The sequence below is a fragment of the Microcebus murinus genome, chromosome 7 (assembly GCF_040939455.1).
Source record: "Microcebus murinus isolate Inina chromosome 7, M.murinus_Inina_mat1.0, whole genome shotgun sequence".
Taxonomy (NCBI): domain Eukaryota; kingdom Metazoa; phylum Chordata; class Mammalia; order Primates; family Cheirogaleidae; genus Microcebus; species Microcebus murinus.
The window spans coordinates 2,888,094-2,912,311 of NC_134110.1; the positions used below are offsets into that span (position 1 = coordinate 2,888,094).

At 45.4% G+C, this 24,218-nt stretch overlaps 1 protein-coding gene across 5 annotated transcripts in view; it reads right to left on the minus strand.

The window, feature by feature from the left end:
• Positions 1–2,542: 2,542 nt before the first annotated feature.
• SH3GL3 (SH3 domain containing GRB2 like 3, endophilin A3) overlaps positions 2,543–24,218 on the minus strand; it is a 176,228-nt gene continuing 154,552 nt past the window's right edge. For 4 of the 5 annotated variants that reach the window (XM_076004701.1, XM_076004700.1, XM_076004702.1 and 1 more), the window contains one exon: positions 2,543–3,206. In XM_076004701.1, coding sequence (XP_075860816.1) covers positions 3,001–3,206 — 206 coding nt within the window. In that variant the 3' untranslated portion in view covers positions 2,543–3,000. Of the gene's footprint in view, positions 3,207–9,853; positions 10,036–24,218 lie in introns of those variants that run through there. The other variant, XM_076004703.1, reaches the window with a different exon arrangement.

The following is a 24,218-nucleotide window of genomic DNA, read 5'->3' on the forward strand; positions in this document are numbered from 1 at the left end:
ATCGCCTCTCCCTCTTCCTGGGCCTCCCTGTTCCCTGAGACACAACAATATTGAAATCATGCCAATTAATAACCCCACAATGGTTTCTAAGCGTTCAAGTAAAAGGAAGAGTTGTATGCCTCTAGCCCTAAATCAAAGGCTAGAAATGATCAAGCTTAGCGAGGGAGGCCTGTCTAAAGCTGAACCAGGACGAAAGCTGGGCCTCTTGTGCCAAATAGGTGAGTTGTGAATGCAAAGGGAAAGTGCTTCAAGCAAATTAAAAGTGCTATTTCAGTGAACACGTGCATGCTAAGAAAGTGAAACAGCCTTTTACCGATGTAGAGATTTAGTGGTCTGCACGGTGGATTAAACCAGCCACAACGCTGCCTTAAGCCAAAGCCTAATCCAGTGTGAGGCCCTAACTCTCTTCAACTCTATGATGGACGAGAGAGGTGAGGAAGCTGCAGAAGAAAAGTTTGAAAGTGTCAGAAGTTCGTTCATGAGGTTTAAATTAAGAAGTCATTTCCGTCACATAAAAGTGCAAGGTGAAGCAGCACGAGCTGTAGCAAGTTATCTAGAAGATTTTGCTAACATCATTGATGAAGGTGGCTACACTCAACAGTGTAGACTACAGCCTGCTGGGAGAAGGGGCCATCTCAGACTTATAGTTACAAAGGAGAAGTCAATGCCTGGCTTCAGATCTTCAAAAGACAGGCTGACTCTTGCTAGGGACTAGTGCAGCTGGTGACGTTAGCTTGGAGCCAGTGCTCATTTGCCCTTCCACAGATTCTAGGGCCCTTAAGAATTATGCTACATCTGCCTGTGCCTGTGCCCCATCAGTGGAACAGCAAAGCACCGATGACAGCACATCTGTTTACGGCATAGTGTACTGAACAGTTTAAGCCCACTGTTGAGACCGGCTGCTCAGAGAAAGATTCCTTTCAAAATATGTCTGCTCGCTGACAATGCACCTCACCATCCAAGAGTTCTGATGGAGACGTACAAGGAGATTAATGCTGTTTTCATGCCTGCTAACACAACATCCATTCTGCAGCCCACGGATCAAGGAATAATGCTGACTCTCGAGTCTTGTTATTTAAGAAATACAAAATGTGGTGATTCCTTTGAAGGATCTGGGTGAGGTAAATTGAAAACCTTCTGAAAAGGATTCACCATTCTAAATGCCATTAAAGATCATTCGTGATTCATGAGAGGAGATCAGAATACCCACCTTCACAGGAGTTTGGAAGAAGTTGATTTCAACCACCGTGGATGACTTGGAAGGGTTCACGTCTTCGGTGGAGGGAGGAGCTGCAGATGAGGTGGGAACAGCAAGAGAACTGGAATTGGAAGTGGAGCCTGAAGATGGGACTGGATCGCTGCAATGTCATGAGAGAACTGGCGAAAATCTCATGACGAGGAGCTGCTTCCTACGCATGGGCAAAGGAAGTGGTTTCCAGAGATGGAAGCCACCCCTGGTGAAGATGCTGTTAAATGGCAGCAAAGGATTTAGAATATTACATGAGCTTAGTCGATAAAGCAGCAGCAGAATTTGAGAGGAGACTCCAATTATGAAAGAGGTTCTGTGGTTAAAATGTTATCAAGCAGCATGGCAGGCTACGGGGAAATCCTTCATAAAAGGAGGAGTCAATTGATGTAGCAGACTTCATTGTCATCTTATTTTAAGAAATTGCCACAGTCACCTTCACCAACCACCACCACCCTGGTCAGTTGGCAGCCACCAATATCTAGGCAAGTCCTTCCACCAGCAAAAAGATTACAACTCACTGAAGGCTCAAGATAATCGCTAGCATTTTTTTGTAATAAAGTGTTTTTTTAATTAAGATGTAAATAATGTACATTGTTTAAAACATAATCCTACCACCCATTTAATCGACTAAATGGACTACAGTACAGTGTAAACATAACTTTTGTATGCATGGTGAAACCCGCCCAAATTTGTGTGACTTGTTTTATTGCCATATTGGCTTTACTGTCCTGGTCTGGAACTGGACTCGCCGTATCTCTGAGGTGTGCCTGTACCTGGTCGTGTGACCCTGGGCAAGCCATTCGGTGAGCCTCATTCTTTGCAAACGGGAACTAATGCCCGCCCCCCACACACACACCCGGAAAGTTGTGGACCCCAGTGGGCCAAAGCGCACAACAAGTGCACGCGCTGGGCAAGGCCGGCGCCGGCGTGCTGACCCTAGGTGATTGCGCCGTTGAGCGCTCAGCCCACCTCCTGACCATGCTGCTTCCTCAGCATCCGTAACAGGACCTGCTCGGAAAGCCTACCCAGCATTTGGCAGCAGAAGCAGCTTGAGTTGGGCCCATCTATAAAACTTGAAAGTAGGCGGAAGGGTTTTCTATCCCCCAACTGCAAGGAGGGTGTGTGCTATTTTAGGTGGAAACTGAACGCCCGGCTCAGGCCTGCAGACGCCGGTGAGGAGCTGGCATCTGAGACCCGTGCTGTGAGCCTCCGGTCAGCCGTCCGGCACGGGAGGGGTCTGCAGCCGGGAGACTGTGCTTAAAAATCAATTCGACATTAAAAATAATCAAGGCCTTTTTGCCAACACGGTGTGTCATATTTATTGGGGCTATTCACAGGTCAGCTCAAAATACAACAAAGGGAAAAGACCAGATGCCATCAGTAATGTCAAGAAACAGAATACTGAGCGTTTCTTAGTTTCACACTTTGCATTCCACTGCAGCTGAGGAATATAGGCAATCGCTGACATAACTGCAATGGGGGTGATTTATTTTTAGCAACAGGAAGCACATACATTTAACCAATGACTTTTAGGACAATAAGCAAAAAAGAAAACTATATTTCCATGTAGCTAGGGCAAGAACATCATTTATACAAATTAAATCGATACAAAATACATTATAAAGAGAACACACATACAAAAGTCATTAAGTTGGTCAGAGAGCAAGGATGTCACAGAACACCACAGGGAGAGAACACTGGTGTGAATTCATTTCAGTTACGAAAGGATGTCCACAGTTTTTGTTACACGTTTACTGAGGTAAAGGCACGATCACTTCAACATAGTTAATGGGGAAGAATCCAGACTCCCCGTGTATCATTCCTTCATACCAGTTTTCGTCTATCTGATTGGTTAACGTAATGATGTCCCCTTCTTTAAATCCTAATTCTCCTTGGTTTTCTGGCTCAAAGTCATAGAGACCACGACAGCAGGGCTGGTCCATGGGAATGTTAGAACCTGTCCGCATGACATGGAGACAAAAAGTACAGGTTAACGTGACAAGTTAGCCAAGGGAAACTGCAAATGTGGAAAAGTTTGCCGTCAACAGCCAGCCCCGGCTTGCTTCCCACGACAGGGCTGGCCCCACCCGGCTTGCTTGCGGAGCTGTTTGTGGTCTCTGGCTTTGCCGGCGGCCCTAGCCCACTTCCTGGGCCCGTGTCTGTCTGCAGTGCTCCCCGGGCAGAGACCCAAGCCCAGCCTGTCTCCTGGAAGCAGCTGCTCAGCGCTGCTGCCCGAGCCCTAAGAGGGGCCCAGCCCTGCCCTCAGGGAGCTCCTGGGTTCTCCGTGGAGACTGGGTAATGCACGCAGAACATTTAAAGAACAAACACGGGGAGGGCATCACACGTGGCTCAGCAGCTCTGAGGAGAAGGGAACGGGGAGGGTCTTGGTGCTCAGAGACATCTCGAAGAGCTGGTGGCCGGGAGCTAGGCCATGGCAGGCTGTAGGGCAGGAGGGGAGGAACCAAAATATTTACAGACCAGTGTGATGTCCCGGGCTTATTATACCAAGCCTGGGGTTCTCAGAATAACATTAAAAATTATTTTTTTCAAAGCTAAAAAAACACTGGTAATTGTAAGAGAAAAGAAAATGCATGCAAAATGAAGAAAAGTCAGCTGTAACCCATTAACCCAGAGATAACCAATGTGAAACTATCAGATTCCAGATGTCTTTATGAATTTGTGCATATATTTACATAGAGTTGTTTTTATAAAACAATCTTCTTGTACATGCTATTGTGAACATCCTTCCAGATTACTTTTAGTGACTGATCGGCTGTTAACTCTAACAACATATAAAAGAATTTCACTACCTAATCCCCTATTGGACACTGAAGGCCCTTTCTTCTTTTTCTTCCTTCCTTCTTTTCTTCTTTCCTTCCCTTCTTTTCTCTTCCTTTCTTCATTTCTTCCTTCTGTCTCCTCTTTGAAAAATAGCTTATACATAAATATCTACATATGTGCACAATTAATTCCTGAGGATAAATTCCTAGGAAGGGATTTAATGGTCATAGGACGTGAATTTTTCCCCAGATAGTTGAAATTTACCATCAATTCATTTTTCTATCATTTTCTTAAAAATTTTAGGAGCCCCTTCATCTACAAACATTTGTGCTTTATCTGTCACATTTGGTATAAACATTATTCTCAGTCATAATGGTTTTTTTTTTCCATTTTATTTTTGAGTTTGTGCTGGCAAAGGGGCAGGAAGTGGGGTCTCTGTTTGGTTTTGGCATTTGTACAGACATTTAAAACAGTATAAGCAGTCAAATTAGTTAAACTTTTCATTCATGGTTTACTCCCCACGATCACATATAAATATTCAACTAAATTTTATTCCAGTACTTTAATTTTTTTTCATGCCAGAACTTTTACTTTTAATCCATTTGGATTTTGGCAAAAAGAAGTAAGGACCTAATGCTTAAGCCGTTACACCAACATAATTTATTAAATAATTCATCCTCCCTCCTCTGATTTCAAATACTATCTTTATCTTTGTCATATATTTAATTATCCTGGGCACTTGGATCTATTTTAGGATTTTCTATTTTGTTTCACTGATTTATTTCATTAACAGAAACGTATCATGTTAAATATTGTAGCTTTAAAACAAATGTTAATAACCAGTAAAACAAGTACCCAGTAATTACTCTTCTATTTCAAAATTTCCTAGCTATTCTTGGGAAATAATTTAATTAGTTAAACTTTAGTATCAATATAGCAAGTTTCTCCCACAAAAATCTCATTTCAATTTTGACTGGATCATACTCTTTTGTTCTTTGAGTATTGTTAAGATTAATTTCAGGAGATTTTTTTTGAATGAGTGACCACTTGAAAAAACCACACTGGTTCATGTACTATGCTTTTATTCTATGGCTAGACTGAGTTTGCTACTATATTTAAGGTTTTTGCATCTGTATTTGAAAGTGAGATTTTGTTTTTGCATTCTGGTTAGGTATTGGTATCAGACTTAAGTTAGCTTTATTTTTAAAAATGAACATTTCTTCTTTTTCTATTTTCTAAAATGTTCACGTCTTGAAGATTTGAAAAAAAAAAAAAAAAAAACACCTGCCCCAAGCTAGGCCTATGGATTTCTGAACACGGGGTGCTTTCCAGGAGAGCTCAGGACAACGCCTCAGTGTGTCTCTGGAGGACGTGGGGTCTCCCCTCTGCAGTTCTCCACAACCCCCGGAGGACCTCAGCAGTTCCCACAGCGTCACAAAAAGGAGCCCAAGGTGAGCTGAAGGGCTGCCCAGCTGGCCCCCTGGCTAAGTGAGACGATGTCCCACCCAGAAGAGGCCGGGGGCATGGACCACTGAGGAGGCCAAAGAGAGATACGAATGTCTCTAAAGATGGGGACATTGGGAAGTAGAAGGATTCAAATATCGGGGCTTAGTTCATTATTTTGAATTGAAGAGAATAACAGGCGACGATTTCAGACAGAGCACTGGGGACCTGAGTGTTTACAATGCAGACCTTTCCTTTTGCTCTGGCCCTTCAGTGGGCACCTGGGCAGGTAGGCGGGGGCTGGGCACGAACACTCACAGCAACTTTGAGCCATGAGTCAGAGTCGATTTCATTAATGTATAACTGTTGAATGTGGATTGTAAAAATGATTAGTATTCTTTCAGCATTTCTCCCACTACCAGTTTTTAGCGGAGAAGGAGTCGAGTGCCAAACCACATGGTGTCTCGGGAAGCATTTCCTTGAGCACAGTGTCAATGCTGGAACTGAGCCTGGCAGTCCTCCAGGAACCGCCCCTTTCCACGAGGAGGTAGGAATGCCTCTGAGAGGGCACAGTGGCTGGGGGCCAGGGCTACCGTCCAAGCCAGAACGAGACACCAGGGCTCCAGACCCCAGGCCATGACCCTCCTTGCTCCATGTCCCCTCTTGCATGATCTATGACACGGCTAAGGTTGCCAAGACATTGTGCAGGCTGTCACACTGACTACAGGGTCAACTGTATATACGTATTTCCCTCCCATTTACTCTAAACACAGAGACTAAAATCAATACCCAATGTGAGGCCGACACCCGTCCAAGGCCACCACCTAGGTGCGCGTAGGCGTGCACTGTCCGCACACACACTGAACACATCAGGGAGAAGACACGGGAGCTGGAATGAGACCAGCACTCACGTCACACTCCATCAGCAAATGAACCCACGACAGGGCATCTCTGCCGAGACCACGCAGTGGAGAGACCCTGCACAGGGCTCCCTGGTTCCAGCGTCCCACCTGGGGATCCGGCCCTGCCGCTCCGCTCCGCCCCCGCCGGGCTGCCCACAGCGCGGGGCGCGGTTCTCAGCAGCATGGGCCCCGGATGAAGCCACGCCGTCCAGAGCTGAGTCTGGGTGTCCCGAACGATACGTGCAGCAGGACGATATTCTGCAGTATCAGTGCCTGTTTCATTCCGGGTCGTTTCTGTTGCCTGGGGCCCTCGACCCAGTGCGCTGTGGCCTCCTTTGCCCGAGCGGGAGGGTGGGACGCAGACAGGAACAAAGCAGTCAGTGTGTAGCTTTTAAGTTCCAAAATAATGCTATTTCAGTTGTAAAACGCTGTAAAAGCCAAGGCTTTCAGGCTTTCGTGCCAGAGCCAGGTAGGCTTTTATGAGATGAGAAAGAGAGAGAGAGAAACTACTAGGTTCCAAGGAACCAGAGCTTGAAGAACTCAGAGCCTAGAGATTTTATTACAAGCCGTGGAAAGGAAGGGGCTGTTTCCTGCCACCCAGAGAAGAGATATAAGCTCTTCCTGGAGGCAGGGAGCAGGGAAGGGGCCTGGAGAATGAAGAGGGTGGGCAGGAGGGCTGGAACTCCCCCGGATCTCACTCTGGGGAAGGGGCTTAGGCCCTACCTGCTGCGGGAACCCTGAGAGAGGGGGCTCCTATCGCCTGTGGCTGCAGTTCAGTGGAAACAGCGGGGTGCTAGAATTAAGCAGAGGGGACCTGAGAGCCCCTGGCTTCCCGCGAACTGAGAACAGAGCACCCAAGTCCCAGTAGGAGGTGAGGAAGCACTGAGAGCTGGGGAGAACAGAGGTGGCCTGAGGGTGGTTACGCAGGGCCCCGAATGCAGAGATTCAGCAACCCAGGCAGGAGGGAGGAGGCCTGGCCACAGATGTCAGCAGATCTGGGCCCCGCCCAAGGCCTCCTGTGACAAGCCACCCCAATGGAGGCAGTAAGTCCCTTCACCTTTAAACTCCCCCTGTACTCAGGCAACATCTTGGCATAGACAGGTGGGAGGTGAGAACCTCTGAGAAAACCAACAGCCCGATAGGGAATTTCAGCTCGGAATCAATTCTGTTTAAATCCTGATGGCCTGAGTAACAAAGGGATTGTCTACACTTTCTATTGGAAGAGACTGAGTTACCTTGAAATGGCAAGATTATGGTTTTTTTCCACCATTAGAAGAAATGGAAAAAAGATTAAATTTTCTTTCTTTGGGTTTTTTTTTTTTTTTTTGTCAACAGTAGAAATGGAAAAAAGATTAAGATGTTTCCACCACTGGTCTAAATGGAGGCTCGTGAGTGAGTTCAGTTCAGTTAAAGAGAAATAAAGTTTCTGCCCACCTGAGTGACTGTGTGTGAATTTTTCCTAGACATGAACGAGAAGCCCAAGTCGCCGTGGATGCAACCCGAAGTCCGGGCAGAAAGGGCGACGCGTCCTCGGTGGGGCCCTCCCACCTGTGCTGGACACAAGCATCGCCAAGGCGCCCAGATGCCTCGTTTCCCGCCATCAGAAGTCAGCACATCCGCTGGAAACTTCTCGTAGGAAAAGACAGGCCCTGCCCAGTGTCCCGCCTTTGTTAACAACCCACTCCTTTCCCCCTGGTGGTCTTGCAGCTGCTCTCATCCACCTCCACCTCCCTGCCCGCCGATGTCCCGCTGTCGGCCCCTGGACCGTGCGGATATGCGCACACGAGCTCCTGGCCCTGTGCTGCCCAGGAAGAAGGCCCCAGCCTACTGCTAACCCCCACCCCCCGAGTGGCCTGTGCTTATTTTCCTTTCCTCCTGAGACCTGGCTCCAACGTAACACGAGAGCAGAGGTAGGAAGACACAGTCTTCCTTGTTAAAGCACTGAAACAAAGATTATTTTAACAGAGAAAAGGGAATGTCCCTGTTAAACATTTATTATTCAAGCTCTGTTCCACACCATTAGGGAAAATAAGAGAGAGAGAGAGAGAGAGAGAGCGAGAGAGAGAGAGAGAGAGAGCGAGAGCGAGAGCGAGAGCGAGAGCCTACTACGACAGTGTTAGGGTGGCTGGCCAGTAAGTACTATATCAGCAACGCACGATAGGTAGGGAAACCACGTTCCCCCTAAAATAAATCGCACTTCCCATTTGGCCATAATACGGTCCAGTTTCTAACAATATAGGGTCCCCTCTTATTTTAACAGGAGGAAAATCCTTTGCAGTGGCTCCCAACCCCACTTGCTTTTGCCCACGTCCCCCACTGCAGAGGGTTGGTGGCGTGCACAGAAACGCTGAGCATGTTGATCAGGTCGCTGAGGTGGGCCACGCCCACGGCCCCCAGCCCTTCTCAGCTGCAGAGATGAGACAGTAGCACTCAAGTTCTAGTGGTTACCATGCGCTGGGACAATACTCTAAGTGCCTCCGAGGTATTAATGGACTTAATTCCAGGGAAATCCTATGAGTGGGTGCCATTCCCCCCAGTCTGAGGGGTGGAGGAACTGAGGCAGACCGAGGTGTAACACAGGTAAGCAGCAGTGCTGAGATTCAGCCTCTGGCCAGGTCCGGAGTCTGTGGTCCCCATCACTGTGTCACTTACCCCCTCTGAAAGGCAGCAGCTTGTGGGTTTATCCCCACTGCATTTCTGAGCCAAACCCCACCCAGGGGATGGCCCGCCAGCTGGGCTTGGAACGAGCCTTTGGGTCCTCAGCTCGGATCGCCTCAGGGCGCTCTAAGAGCAATTGTCTACCTGAATCCTCCCCAGCCTCAGGAAGGCCCGCCCAAGTCCCACCTGGCCAGTAACACTCGAGGCATAGTCCTACAGGTGCTTTGAGTCTATCCTGCCTTCCTCGGCCTGAGCCTCTGCTTCCAGGTGAGCAGCTCAAGGCTTCCATTAAAAACAGTGTCCACCCCAGATGGTGGACTGGACGCCAGGGTGGAAATGGCATCAGAAGGGACTGACATCTCTGCAGCCTGCCCTTCTCTTCTCTCTGCCCCCAACCCCCTCCCCCGTGCCACACACCAGGACCTGGAAGCCTGTCCCCAAGGGCTCCCTTTCCAACCCTGAGAGGTGAAGGTGGAAGAAGTGGTGGTGGGGTTGGGGGGGGGGGGAGAAGGGCATCTTTCTATCTGTAGCTCTAAAAATCACAGCTCTTTGGCTGTCCTCGAACTTGTGTTATTTGCGGACAACCAAAGGATCCCACGCTAGTCTCTCCTCCTTTGCTGGCCTTGACTTTGGGGGTTTCATGACCTGGAAGCATTTGGTTAGAGCGTCCCCATTGAAAGGCGAACCTCGACCCATCCCCACACCTATTTCTTGAGGGGAAAGGGGACAAAGAAAGAAGTAATTCACACAACTGCTGGCACCATGAGTCCCTGTACGAGGTACGGAGTCTCCCGGAAGCTACTGACCTGAGGAGGGCTCTTTGTCTTTTAGTAAATGCCCCAGACTGCTGTGCCTTTTGAGTTTTTGTTCCTGCTTTTTATAGTTTTTCTCTTGCCTCCCTTGTAGTCGGGCTTCGACCTGTCACCTTTTCCTGCTGTCAGTGGGCCTTCCCGAAGCAGTCCCCCGGGCCTTTCTAATCTGCTGGCTCCAGTCTGCAGTAGGCTGGGAAATCAGACAACCAGTTATGTAGCATCAACCGCTGCTGCACCACAGGCTCTTACTCTGTAGCAGGCACGAGTCCAGCACCTCTAATTTACATGCTCTAATTTAATCCCGAGAATAATCCCGTGCAGTAGGGGTGATAACCCCCGTTCTTTAGATGACGAAACTGACACCCAGAGGCAGGAAGTGACACAGAGCCAGGACTTGGGCTTCCCTCTGACTCCAAAGCCCACTTCACCGACAGGCCTGCAGGTAACACCCTTCTGGCCGGGTGGGCTCATTTTCTGCTCACTCCCAATTCTGAAGTCTGGAAATCCTAAGGTGTCCCTCATCGCTCATGCGGCTCACGGGGCAGCTAAGGAGTGGACAGGAAGGCTCCTGTTAACAGGTGGAGTCAGCAGCCCACTCAGGAATGGGACCCAAGTTTCCTTCCAGAAGCTTGGTTCCACAACCCAGATGACCTTGAGATCTGAGTGCACCTGTACCATCCGACCAGACGGTCCATCTCCTGCTGTGGAGGGCCAGAAACTTCCAAGTTTACTTCTGGTTCAGACTGGTTCCCAAGCACTCACCTAGGGTGGGTGTACTCCGGGTCGGCCACCAGTCTTGCCCTGGGAGATGCCATCTCTTCTGAATGAGAATGAGCTTATCTGGTACAAACTCCCTTCAAAAGTTACCATTTCTTTTTTTTCCAGTCTAGAATCTCAAACTCTTGTAGCAAAATTCTTTTGAAGCTAATACCTTCCCTGACCTAACCCTGACACACAACACTGGTGTGTAATTCTGATAATACCACAGAAACCATTTGTTCGACATCTGTACAATATTATGCCCACTACGATATACTGCCCACTGGAAGAGCACACTGGTCAGCAACTTTAGATCCTTGCAGGAATCCTCTCTCTGGGTTAGGTCACCTTTGGGTTCCAGTTTCTGTATCTGCAAATTTTAAGTTTTAATCTGTGATGGGTCAGTAGGAAACCGTGGAGTAAGGTCTAGCAAAAATCTGTGAGCTGTTCTTCTAGAAATAAAAGCCCTGTATTTATCCGCAGGAGATGTGATTTATTGAAATTACTTGTCCGTGGAACTTAACCATTACAATCGATAAAAAAGAAGCACATATGATTTGTCTTAACCTTAACACCAAATCCTCCTCCACTTGCATAGGTCCTGTTCCGTGGGTTTAACTAATAAAGCTGTGTCCTCCGCCTGACAGAGCCTTGTCTACTGCGATGTCTTTTGCAGATTCCTCAGAAGCTGCGGCCCATGTATTTATAAAAACTTCCCGGGAGGTGACCCCTCTGTTACCACCAGCCACAATGTGTGCGGGTCGTTTTTCACTCTGAGTTACGGGGAAAGGGAAAGACAAATGGTGGTCTTAACCAGAGGTGGCTTTCTGGTTGCTGGCATGGGGACCCACCTGCACAGGGGACTTTGTTTGGCCTGCTCCTGGCTTTTCACAATGTGGACTAGTTGCCAATACTTAAAAGCCAGGAGATTTCGCATAAACACGTGGTTCATGGCTTCTCTTGCAAAGTCAGAGCGGCTCGCTACCGTGAGCCCACGTGCCTGGGCAAAGGGCACCGGTGTCAGCACCCCCTCCAGACAGAGCAAGCGTTTCCTGGTTGGCTACAGACTCCCCGGTCGGTCCCTGTCATGCTCCTGACTTGGAGGTTTGGTGTCGGCCATTTATCACCGGCTTGCTCTATTTCCTTACACTTTTCCTCTGTTTTTTTCTCATTCCCAGAATCTGGCGTCAGAGCTTGCACTTGCAGCCACACCCACTGCACAACTCCAGGGGGCGTCACTCATGTGGATCCAAGCAAGGCCCCCCCGGAGCTGCACTGCATGACAGCTGCCCTGTGTGTGATCCCTGGAAACAACTCACTTCTGCGCTACATTTTAAACAAATAAGTATATACATTAATATTTAGAGGCTGGCATTTAGCTCACAGATCCAATGTATCATTATAGGACATACGGTAAGATGTTAAAATATGCAACATTTGAGATAATTTTAGCTAAGTAGTATCAAAATGCTCACAACTAAGTCAGAAGTTACGTCTTAGAGGTTTTCGAAAACTCTTTTTACGGACTATTTAGAAGAATTACAGGAAAACTTTCCCGTCCAAAGCTTCCTTCAGATCAGAAAATAAGAGGACTCTTACCTCTTCTCTCATCAATGGCTACTGATCAACAGTAATAATCACACTTTACACTTTAATTTTTTAAAAAAAAGATTTTAAAATACAGAAAATGTAAATGTTCAACCTGTCCACTTTTCAAATTATTAAGAATGCTAAGTACTCATAAAAGATAAACATTGCAGCCATAGAACCGAGAGCTAGAAAGTACCTCGGAATGTATTAATTCCAATCCCTTCATTTAGGAACAAGTTCAAATCGGCCCAGAGATGTCAAGAAACTCACCCCAGAGTCACACAGCTAAGAAGTGCCCGAATCTGAACTAGAACACGGGACTGTCCTTTTCTTATTTCTCCCATGTCAGGACCCCCGACTCTGAAGCACTTTATATATGGCAATGGATCTCAGGGAAGGCTGGTGGGGGGCAGGGTGCAGGGAACAGAAGAAAAGTGGGGAGGAAAGAAGAGAAACCTAAGGAACAACCAGCTGACTGAGCCATCACCAGTCGCTGCTCTGTGCAGTTTTAATTTCCTCTGTGGAAATTTAGATTGAAAACGCACATACTCCTACTTGTAAAGCTTCTTTAATTTTCAGACTTTGCATTTTCACTTTGGAATAAATGTTTATTTTCTAACGTAATCCTGGAGGTCCCGCTCCAAGGAGGGCAGTGATTTAGGCTCTAGAAATTATTTCCGAGCCGCCTCGGAAAGGGTCAAGAAATTTATAAAAGTCTCTTTTATACCTAAGGAGAGTTAGGACGTCTTAATATGAGCCGTTCGGGAGATTTATGTCGCCTTACCCTGACATGCCGCGGCACACACTCGGAACCCACACTTGTTAGCTAACCTCGGGCTCCTGCGTTTGTAAAAGCAGACGCCAGTGTGCAGCATGCTAACCTTTAGCTGGGGTTATAGAAAGTGGCACCCTCTTAAGGAATTTCAGCAAAATTAAAAAAAAGAAAACCTTCATTAAAAAAACGAGTTAATAAAAAAAATGTAAAATATACTTTGTCTTCTAGTCTTTCAATTTGTAATTCAGTTAAGTGACCACTTGGGGCCTGACCACACACGGCCCCCACGGCGTGGGGAGGACACTTGATCACAAGCTCCTACACTATTTCCGTCAAGGCCAACAGCTTCCTGGGAGCTACCCAGGCACACGTTTCAGCTCAAAGACTTTCTTGGCTTCTTTTCCCCTTTCGGGGCAGAGGGGCGGCTTATGCTGATGAAGCAGCGGGACCCACACTCACAGGCCCGGACAGGCAGCCGCTGCTCCCAGCCAGGCTGAAGGCTGGATTTGTCTGCAAAGGTCATTTCGAGAAGGGATTCTCCCCTCCTCCACTCTGGCTCGCTGGACTCATTCTCAACCACCTCGTGAGATTATCGAGGATTCCATCTCAGTCCCACGACACAGTCTGCCTAATTGACCTGCGTTCTTTCATCTCTCTCCCCTGTTCTTCTTTATAAAGAAGAAATGATGAAGAAAATGTTCTTGGAATTCGTTTCTGGCAGAGGCTTGCAAGCTTTGCTTTAAATTGTTAGTGAAATGCTTGACATTTTTCCTTCGCTTTATAAACATTATGTGCAAATCATTCAGAACCCTAATGGAAAGTAATTTCCCATTAATGCAGGCTATGAAATGCCATTTTCTTTTGAAACTGTGCCTCAGAAACAAACAGTGCAGGGCCCCTTCACACTCGCAAATTCCAGCCACAACATCGAGGAAGCCCAATGCTAGGTGTGTGACGGGGACTTTCAGCGCCTGCCAAGGGGAACGCAGAGGCAGAGCCGAGGACGGGCACAGGCAGACGGCAGACAGTGGCACCCGGTAGTTAGAGTCTGCCGCAGCGGGGAATCCAGCTACTAGACACTGGGCCACCTCACACATTTGTGATCTCTGGCTGCACGTCGGCCTGAACTGCCTAGGGTCAGAGCTACTGTCCAAGCAGGAGGGGACGAGAGCATTGACAGGCACGGCCTAGATGAGGAAGCCAAAGAACTCACTGTCCTATCACTGTTTTCTTCTTCCAAGTCAGATGTACACAGCAGACTTCCTTTGCAACTATTTGCTGCGATCACCAAACTTGGAAACGGATCATTCTCAACGTTCTTGAACATTTCCTAACACTCCCCAATATTCCTTCTTCTTCTTCTTTTTCTTTAATTAGAGACAGGGCCTTACTCTATCATCCAAGCTAGAGTGCAGTGGTGCTCCTGGGCTCAACTGCTCTTCCCGCCTCAGCCCCCAGAGTAGCTAGGGTTGCAGGCAGGCGCCACCACACCCAGCTATTTTTATTTTTTTTAATTTTTTTTTTTTTTTTTTGTAGAGAGGGGGTCTTGCTATGCTGCCTAGGCTGGTCTCGAACTCCTGGGTTCAAGCGATCCTCCCACCTTGGCCTCCCAAAGTGCTGGGATTACAGGCATGAGCCACATCGCCCAGCCTCTAGTATCTCTTCTTAATGATATAAAATGAAATATCTATAAGATAAAGAATCAAGCTTTGCTACTTGCTAGCTCTGTGACCTTGAGAAATCTCATTTAACCTAGCTGAGCCTCCACTTACTCATCTGTAAAATGGGGATGGAAATAGTACCAGAAATGTATATAAAGTATTTAGTACAATATCTATCCCATAGTAAATACTTGCTATTATCATTATATTACTACTTAGTATTGGTGGGGTTTTATTATTATTATTATTATTATTATTATTATTATTATTATCTCTTCCTTGCAGTACTGTTATAAGGATGAGATGGGTTATGTACATCGAGCATCAAATAACACTGGGCACAAGGTAGGCACTCAATGCTAGGTCCCTATGCCCTTAAGTGACACTTTAATCCAAACCCCTTTTCCTTTTTACAGTGCTCCACACTGCCCACACTGCCACTCTGAGAGGTGACAGCAAAGGGAAGCTGAGTTCTGCCTGTGGCAAATGAGGGTGTGGTGTCTTGGGAGATTGACCCGAGGTGCTGTCTCCAAGATCCAGCCTCTGCTAGGACACAAGCTGGCAGGGCAGAGCCGGCGGGGCGAGGACCGAGCCCTGCTGGGGCCCCGGGTTCTCCTTCACTCAGATATAATATATTGGTGGGGCGCTGAGGTCGAGCTCATTTCCAAGTTTTCAGTTTATACTGTTTATCATCTTTCTAAACAGAAATTCCGAAGTGGCTTACAGTTATATCTGTATGCAGAATAAAGCTTTTTTCAGACCAGAAGGAGAAAGCTAAAGCCCTGAAAGGAAGGGAAACAATGTAATTTTTGTCCAAACAACAGAACTTTTGAGATGAAGAGGGGGACACTTAAAAATTACACTAAAGCAAGAGGCATATCCTGGGACTGCCCCAGGCCAAGCGGATGCGTGGTCCCCCCCTCGGCACAGGGGCGGGAGCAGCACACGCTCTGGCTGCAGTCATTCACACGGTGCCCTGCCGGAAGCTCTGGTAGTGAGCTTCCTGGCAGCCAGGGCAAGTGGAGAATGCAATGGGGTGCATAATTTCTTTAAAGAAGGATGTACACCTGCTCTTCAAGAGCCATTAACTTTTCCCACTATTAAATACACACTTTTTGGTTTATTCAAAAATTCTTTACAAAATACAATTTAGAGAATATCTTAAAAAAGAAAAAAGAAAAATATTGCCCATAATCCTACCTTTTAGCCTGATATACAAGCAGATACAGATTTACAAAGTTGTAATCATAGTATACTTATAAAGTTTTGTCTTTCTTTTCCACTTAATATCATATTCATTCTAATAAACATTTTTTATTTCATATAATTTCCATATTAAAACATTTAAATAGCTGCACAGCATCCCATTTGATATGCCATAAATTACTTAGCCACTATCCTACTATTGACAAGTATATGTAAATAAACATGAGTCATCAAGTTGTTCCCATGTATAGCTTTTTTGTTTCTCTAGATAGTGCTGTAATAGACACAAGAAGGTGCTTTGCTTAAATTATTTCTTTAGGATACATTTCCAGGAATGAAGCCACTGAGTGTTTAAACATTTGTATTAATTTTGATATACTACTAAGTTGATTTCCCAGCGAGTCAGGCCAGGGCGTGGCAAACCGTGGCCTATGAGCCAGGCAATGTTTCGATGGAACAGAGCCATGCCCATCCATTTATGTTTCGTCTGTGGATGCTTTTGTGTGCTGTGACAACATAGCTGGGTGGTTGAGAGAGACCATGAGGCCTAAAATATTTGTCATCTGGCCCTTGACAGAAGAAGTTTGCCAACCCCTGGGTTATCCCAATGTACTACGTGCTTACGTGGCTTTTGGGCGTGTCGCTGGTACAGCATCCTAACAGAAATGAATTCCGTGCAACCCTATAGAGAACACTGAGTAACAGGACAGCCATCGTCTCCCACAACTCATGTGGAGTAAACAGACGTGGTAGAGACAGCAAGCTGGCCGCTAAAACCCGCTCCTCCCTTCTTCCACGGAAACATCGTTACAGGTAGGATGCGGCTCTCCCGGTCACCTCCCCCATCCTTTGCGGTTAGATCGTGGTCTTGTGACTCAGCTCTTGCCAGAGGGATGGAAACGGAAGTGATGTAGCCACTTCTGGCTCACTTCCTTACGAGGCAATCTCTGGCCCTGGACTTCTGTCCTAAATTTCTGTCTTGTTTGAGCCTTTGCCATCTTGAGTCTCCCTGGAACAGAAGCTGCTGTTCCCTAACTACCACAGAAACTGGTACCAGAAGTGGGGTGTTGCCACAGTAAAACCAAAATGAGTGGCCCCGACTCAGCAGGCAGGCAGCAGCGAAGAGTAAACGCGTTAACAGGGACGAAAGCCAGCAACCTGTTAGATTGTGGTCAAACAGCTGGTTAGACTTTGCCCATCACACCTCTGAAAGCAGACCACACACCAGCAGCCCTAAAGAAGGAAGCTGGATGTACCAGAATGTTTGTATGTTAGCTGCTCCTTGGTGGGTGTAGCAAGTTATTGTAAGAAAGACAAGAATGGCCCAGTCGGCAAGCAAAGATAAAAGGGAAATAAACATGGCTCATCAAGTTGTTCCCATATATAGCTTTTTTGTTTCTCTAGATAGTGCTGTAATAGATACAAGAAGGTGCTTTGCTTAAATTATTTCTTTAGGATACATTTCCAGGAATGAAGCCAAAGGTCAGAGGGTGGGTCCCCACACATTAGAAAAGCAAACTGCTTCTGTGCCACAGAGAACAGGTCCTCCTCCAAGCGTTCTCAGAGACCTCCTTCAACCAGGAGGACTCAGCTTGGTGCCAAAGACTAAACGAAAGGTGTGCTTCCCACGCAAGGCTGTGGTTTCAGAGGGCCTCACGGGGGGCCCTATCAGCTAAGAGAGGGAACGTGGGGTTAGCTGAGGAAAGAAAGCAAGCAAGCAGTCCCAAGAGCTATGTCTAAGAAGGCACCTTGAGTGTGATCGTGGGTGCATGGAGCTGCCTGTGAGAGCACACCGATCAGAAGCTCGCTGAGTTTCTAAGAAACCAAGTCGTGGTAAGAGGTGCAAGCCCAGCCTGAAAACGCCTGTGTCTGCTGAACTGCAGGGAACACGCAAGGTGCCTGAGCACAAGTGCCACAGAAGGCAGCCTTGCAAAGCCCACTCCCAACGTGACCTGGAAGCTATAAAAGACTTCTGAGAGGGCAAATGTAGGATACAGGACAAGGGAGTACCCCCTACACCGGAGAGCAGAACCAAGGTCTCATCAGGAAGCTTCTCCATGGCCAGGGCAGGGGAGTCCTTGACATTTCTGCCCAGCGGGCCCCACGGTCGTTACGGACTAGCTCCTGCTACGCATCTCCCCCTTGCTATGATCTGAATGCTTGTGTCCCTCAAAGTCCATGGATTGAAGCCTAATCCCCAATGTAATAGTATTAAGAAGTAATAAGGCCTTTAGCAGAAAATTAGGTCATGAGGATTAGTGATTTAGGAGATGATTAGGTCATGAGTAGGACTGATGCCTTTAGGAAGAGGCCTGAGGGAGCCTGCTTGCGCCTTCTGCCACGGGAGGACACAGCCAGAAGGTGCTACCTATGAGGAATAGGCCCTCGCAAGACACCACATCTGTTGGCATCATGATCTTAGACTTCCCAGCCTCCAGAACCGTAAACGATAAACCTCTGTTGTTTGTAAGCCACCCAGTCTAAGGTATGTTGTCACAGCGTCCCAGACAGACTGAGACATCCCTGTGACCAGGTCCTGGCTTCTGAGCTAGAGACTGCACTGCCCTGGTTGCTCTGCCACTCGGTGTGGCTGTTTGGTTGAGCTCTCGTCCCTGGAATGTGAGTGTGTCACTTCTGCCATGCTGGCTTCAGAGAACATGTCTAGGGCAGACCTCGTTCCTTCTCCCCTTCTGTCTGGCTGCCGTGGCAACAACTAGGGCAGCAGCGTGGAAGCCACATGATGAAGATGGCCCACACCTCTGGGTGACTCCACGCACTAGAACCACTAGCTGCTTAGAACATTCTCCCTGGATGGTGGCATGCCTGAGGACATCCTATTTTACATCTGGGTTTGTGCTTTTGTTTTTGAAACAGAAAGTAGTGTCACCCTAATACAATACAGAAGAAGTCTCCAGAGAACTGTACCTGAGTATTCTCTTGGCACTGTTTAAATAAAATTGATTTTATTTAAATAACTTTCAGTGAAACATTACATCAAAAATGTAAACTGAAAACTGGTACCATATGCTACAAAGACACTGCAATCATGAAAATAATTACAATGGAAAATAGACAATTTTATTAAATTCAAGCTGGATACCTTCTATAGTCTGAAAATGGCCCTCAATCTCAGGTCTGGCCTCTCTGTTAAAATTGGACATTGAAAATATTGCAGCACAAGACTGTGGCTTATCTCCTGGGATTCATAATGACTAAAAGAGAACTGAAAAAAGAAATATTTTCATATGATAGCATTCAGGGTTGTTTATGTCTACATCCATTTAGCACCTAAAGCCATTGTGGGAACAGCAGAGATGTGTCCAGTGGGACATATGACATTAGATGTCTCCAGGGAGGTCTGCATTAATAAGGCAGATTGAGTACAAGAGTAACGGCCTTCCTTCCACATAGCAAATGCCTATCAATTATAAAATAGGAAGTTTTAAGATTTCAGATAATGTTGGAAAACAACAATAATCACGGCCAGTGGACCAGAAATTGTGAGGAACACAAAGACCATGTGAAAGACGGTAGAAAGCAGTGGATGGAGCAAACCGAGCTTAAAGTGGTTCCGGAAGGTGCTGCGGAAGTGGACTCTGAGGACGCACTGGTTGGCCTTCTGGGGAAAGAGCAGCCAGGACAGTCCTGCCCCCAAGTCAGGACCGAGTACCTGGGCACCCAGGCAACTCTTGGTAGGAGAATTGAGTGTGGCACCCTGGAACAAAAAGTCAAGGCAGTGCCACAAGTGCCAGAAACATCCAGAAAACCAGACACCAGTTCCCTTCACACATCAGAGCATCCCTTCTCCCTTTTACCCACAGAAGGCAAACCAATAAGGACCCTCAAGTAAGAAGCTGTGCACAGAGCCAAGAATCACCAACGACGGGTGAGAAACAACATCATAAAGTAAATAGCAGCTCTCAACAAACACTCAAGAAGGTAAGAATTAATAGAGCTGCCAAAAGAAGACTTTTTGAAAAGTATAATTAATATTTTCAGAGGGATATGAAGAGTCTAATTACTTGGAAAATAAAAAAAAAAAACTTTGACTACTGGCATGGTAGGCAGGATAACAGTCCCCCAAAGACGTCCACCTCCTAACCCCCAGAATCTGTGACCGTGTTCCCTCACCTGGCCAAAGGGAGTCTGCAGGTGTGACTAAGGTACAGGTTCTGGGACGGGAGGTTGCCCTGGGTTACGGGAGTGGGCCTGGCACAATCACAAGCGCCCCTGTGGGAGGGGAGCAGGAGGGCCAGCGTCAGAGAAGGAGGCGTGACAAGGCCGACAGAGGCTGGAAGCCGCTCTGCTGCCGGCCCTGACGAGGGAGAAAGGGGCTGTGAGCCCAGGACTGCAGCAGCTACTTGCAGGCGGAAAAGCTTCCCCCCTCAGGGTCTCCAGAAGGAAGAAGGGCAGCGCCTGATTTTAGGGCATCTGACCCCCCAGAACTGTAAGGCAGATGAAACATGTGTGTTATTTTAAGCTGCGAGGTTTGTGGTAACTTGTTGCAGCATCAGTAGGAAACTAATACAACAGGAATAAGAAATTCAACAGAGAAATTCGATGCTAAGTAAATGAACGGGTACAGTCCAAGAAGAAAGTAATACGGAGAAGTTTCCTTGGAGGGCAAAAAGGATACGGAAAGCCAGAAGGAAAGGATGAGACACATGGGAAAGGCCAAAGGTGGCAACAGATGGTGAGAGTTTAAAGGAAACAAAACAAAGGGAATGGGGAAGAGGGATAGTTAAAATAGTAAAAAAAAAAAATTCCACGTTTAAAAACAGTATGAATAACTACATTTAAAAAATCAATGAGAATGAAGAAAGGGGAAGGGCTTATAGCCAATCTTCTCATACTTCTGGGTACGACTGTCGGGAGGAAAACACAGATCGGTAACTACACTCAGAGATTTCAATACCCTTTACCCCCAGATTAGCAGGAACTTCCCCCCCCAAAAAAATTGGTAAAGATGCAGAAGGCTTGACCAATATTATCAAATAGCTTGACCTAACTGATATTTATAGAAGACTTCACCCGACAAGAATAGAACACACATTATTTTCAGCTGCACCTAGAACATTTATCAAGATGGATCATATTCTTGGCCAAAGAGCAAGTCTCAAAAAATATAAAAGGGTATGATTAATACAAAGCATGATATTTGATCAAAAATGGAATTAAAAATCTAAAACAGAAAGATATCTGCAAAATACCCACATACGTGGAAATGAAGTAACAGGCTTCAAAAGAAACCATAGGTTAAAGAGGAAATCAAAAGTGAAATTAGAAAGTATTTTTAAAGAGAATGAAAATGAAAACACAACACGTCAAAAGACGTGAGATGCTGCCCAGGCAGTGCTTAGCAGGGAATTGAGAACACTACACACATACATTAGACAAAAAGAAAGGACTCAACGATCTTAGTTTCTACCCTAAGAAACCAGAAAAAGAGCAAAGGAGATCCAAAGCAAGAAGAAATGAAATAATAGAGATCAAAGTGGAAATCAATGAAATAGAAAACAGTAAACAACAGAGAAAAAAAATCAATGAGTCAGAGAGTTAGCTCTTTAAGATCAATAAATTGATAAACTTATAGCCAAAATGACCCTGAAAAGAAAGAGGAAGGATACAAATTACCAATTTCAGAAATGAATTAGAGAAGTGACATCACTACAAATTCTATATATCTTAAAAGGATAATAAGGGAATATCAGGAACAACTGTATGCGATACGTTTGACAACTTCAAGGAAATGGACAAATTTGTTGAAAAACATAAACTCCCAAAGCTCACTCAAGAAGGAACAGATAACTTCAATTGCCTCATGTCTATAAAGAAATTGAATTTGTAGTTAAAAACCTTCAGAGAGAGAAAAAAAGCAGTAACTTTACAGAGGAGAAAGCTGACCAAGATCAACTCCAGCAGTGATTAGCCATGTTCATTGGACACACCCATTAACTCCAGTCTAATGATGAAAAACCACCAGACAACTCTCATTTGAGGGACATTTTACAAAACACCTGAACTTTCCACAGCTGTCAAGCTCATTAAAAACAAAGAAAGTCTTAGAAACTGTCACAGCCAAGAGGGGCCCAAGGAGGTGTGATGACTAAATGTAATGTGGTATTCTGGCTGAGATCCCAGAGCAGAAAAAGGATATTAGGTAAAAAACTAAGGAAATCTGAATGGAGTATAGACGTTAGTGTGTGTGTGTGTATATGTGTATATGTATATACACACACATACATACACACACTATATATGTGTATATATACTATAGCATATATACTATGTAACTATAATATATCAACATAGTTCATTAATTATAACTGTACTCTACTAATAGGATGTTAATAATAGAGGAAGTAGAGGGGTATGCAGGAACACTCTGTAATATCTCCGCAACTTTTCCGTAAGTCTAAAACTATTCTAAAATTCAAAGTTGTTTTTTTTTTAAACAAACTTTTCCACAAAAGGAAAAGTTTCATCCCAGGAATGCAAGATTATTTTAATTAATTTAATGAAATTCACCATATTAACAAACTAAAACTAACAAATAAATGATTATCTCATCAGATGCCAAAAAAGACCTTTGACAAAACCCAGAAACTGTTCCTGATAAAAACTCTCAGCAAACTATGACTAGACGGGAATTCCCTTAATCTGATAAAAGGCATCTATGAAAAACCTACAGCCAACGTTACACTTAATTATAAAATACTGCATGATGCTCCCCTAAGATCAGAGACAAAGCAAGGATGTCCACCCTATGCATTTGTATCCAACTATATCACACGTGAGGGTCTGTTAATAGCACCTGCAAAAAGGCAAGAAAAACAAAAGCATCCAGATATACAGTAAAACTGTCTTTATTCATAGATGACATAATCATTTATATAGAAAAACTACGGAATCTATAAAAAAGCTACTACAATTAATAAGTAAATTTGTCAATAAGGCAAGATACAAGATCAATATACAAAAATCAACTGTATTTTTATATACAGGAATACTAGCAATGAAAAAATTGGAAATAGAAATCTTAGAAAAATCCTATTTATAACTGTTTAAAAATATGAAATATTTAAAGACTGATTTAAAATGTACAAGACAGATATACTGAAAACAGGAAAATTGCTGAGAGAAATTAAAGAAGCCCCACCTAAATGGTAAATAAAATACATTGTGTTCTAGATTGGAATAATCAATATCATTAAGCTATCAATTCCCCCTAAATTGATCTATAGATTCGACCCAATCCAAATCAAAATCTGAGCATGTCTCTTTTTTTTGTATTAATTAAAAAGTTGATCCTAAAATTCACATGGTGGCTAAGTGCAGTGGCTCATGCCTATAATCTCAGCACTTTGAGAGGCTGAGGCAGAAGGATTGCTTGGGGCCAGGAGTTTGAGACCAACCTTGGCAATACAGTGAGACCCACCCAGTCTATACAAAAATTAAAAATGAGCCCAAAATGGTGGCTCATGTCTGTAGTCCCAGCTACTTGGGAGGATGAGGCAGGAGGATCACTTGAGCCTGGGAGTTTGAGGTTACAGTGAGCTATAATTGCACCACTATCCTCCAGCCTGGGCGACAGAGTGACACTCTGTCTCTTATTAAAAAAAAAAAAAAAAAAAAAATCACAAGGAAAAAGCAAAGGAACTAGACTAGCCAAAACAAGTTCTAAAAAGAAGACCAAAGTTAGAAAACTAATAGGACTTGACTTCAAAACTTATAAAGCTACAGTAATCAATACAACAAAAAGTTGTAAAAGAACAGAAATGTAATGATAATGCACTTTGGATGAGGCTCCAAAACTGTTTAAAATAATGATGTCCAGAAGACCATTATGCAGAATTTGGAAACAAACAGAAACAGATGAGATAAGGGAAACCAGTTTTATGATGTTTAATCCCAGCCTACAGCTATGGCATAAACAGGTCAGGAAACAGAGATTAGGAAGGATTTGTAGAGAAGTTTTTGGAGAGAGCATAGAGGAGGTATGTGTGGTGTTCTTTCTATTTCATAGCAAAGCGAGAGAGGAAGACTTTTAAAAGAGTCCTCAGAGAGCTTGAAATATGTTCCCCGGAGATTTGAGAACAGAAGCAGTAGATGGGGAAAGAGAGAAGCAGCAAAAGAGAACCTCTTGCCTGACACCAACCTTCCCACTGCAACCTGCCAGACCCTGGGCAGGAGGGAAAGCCCGATGTTAAATCAAGATTATAGCTTTGGTGAGAACCCGTGTCTTAGCATTTCGACTACTGGAAGAGCCTACACTCACATACTCAAGTAACTGGAGAACCATGTGACCCAAGAGGAGCCAGAAAAGTCACGGGGCTGCCCATATTTTCATCCAGTAGTGGAGGCAGTTTACAATAACAGCAG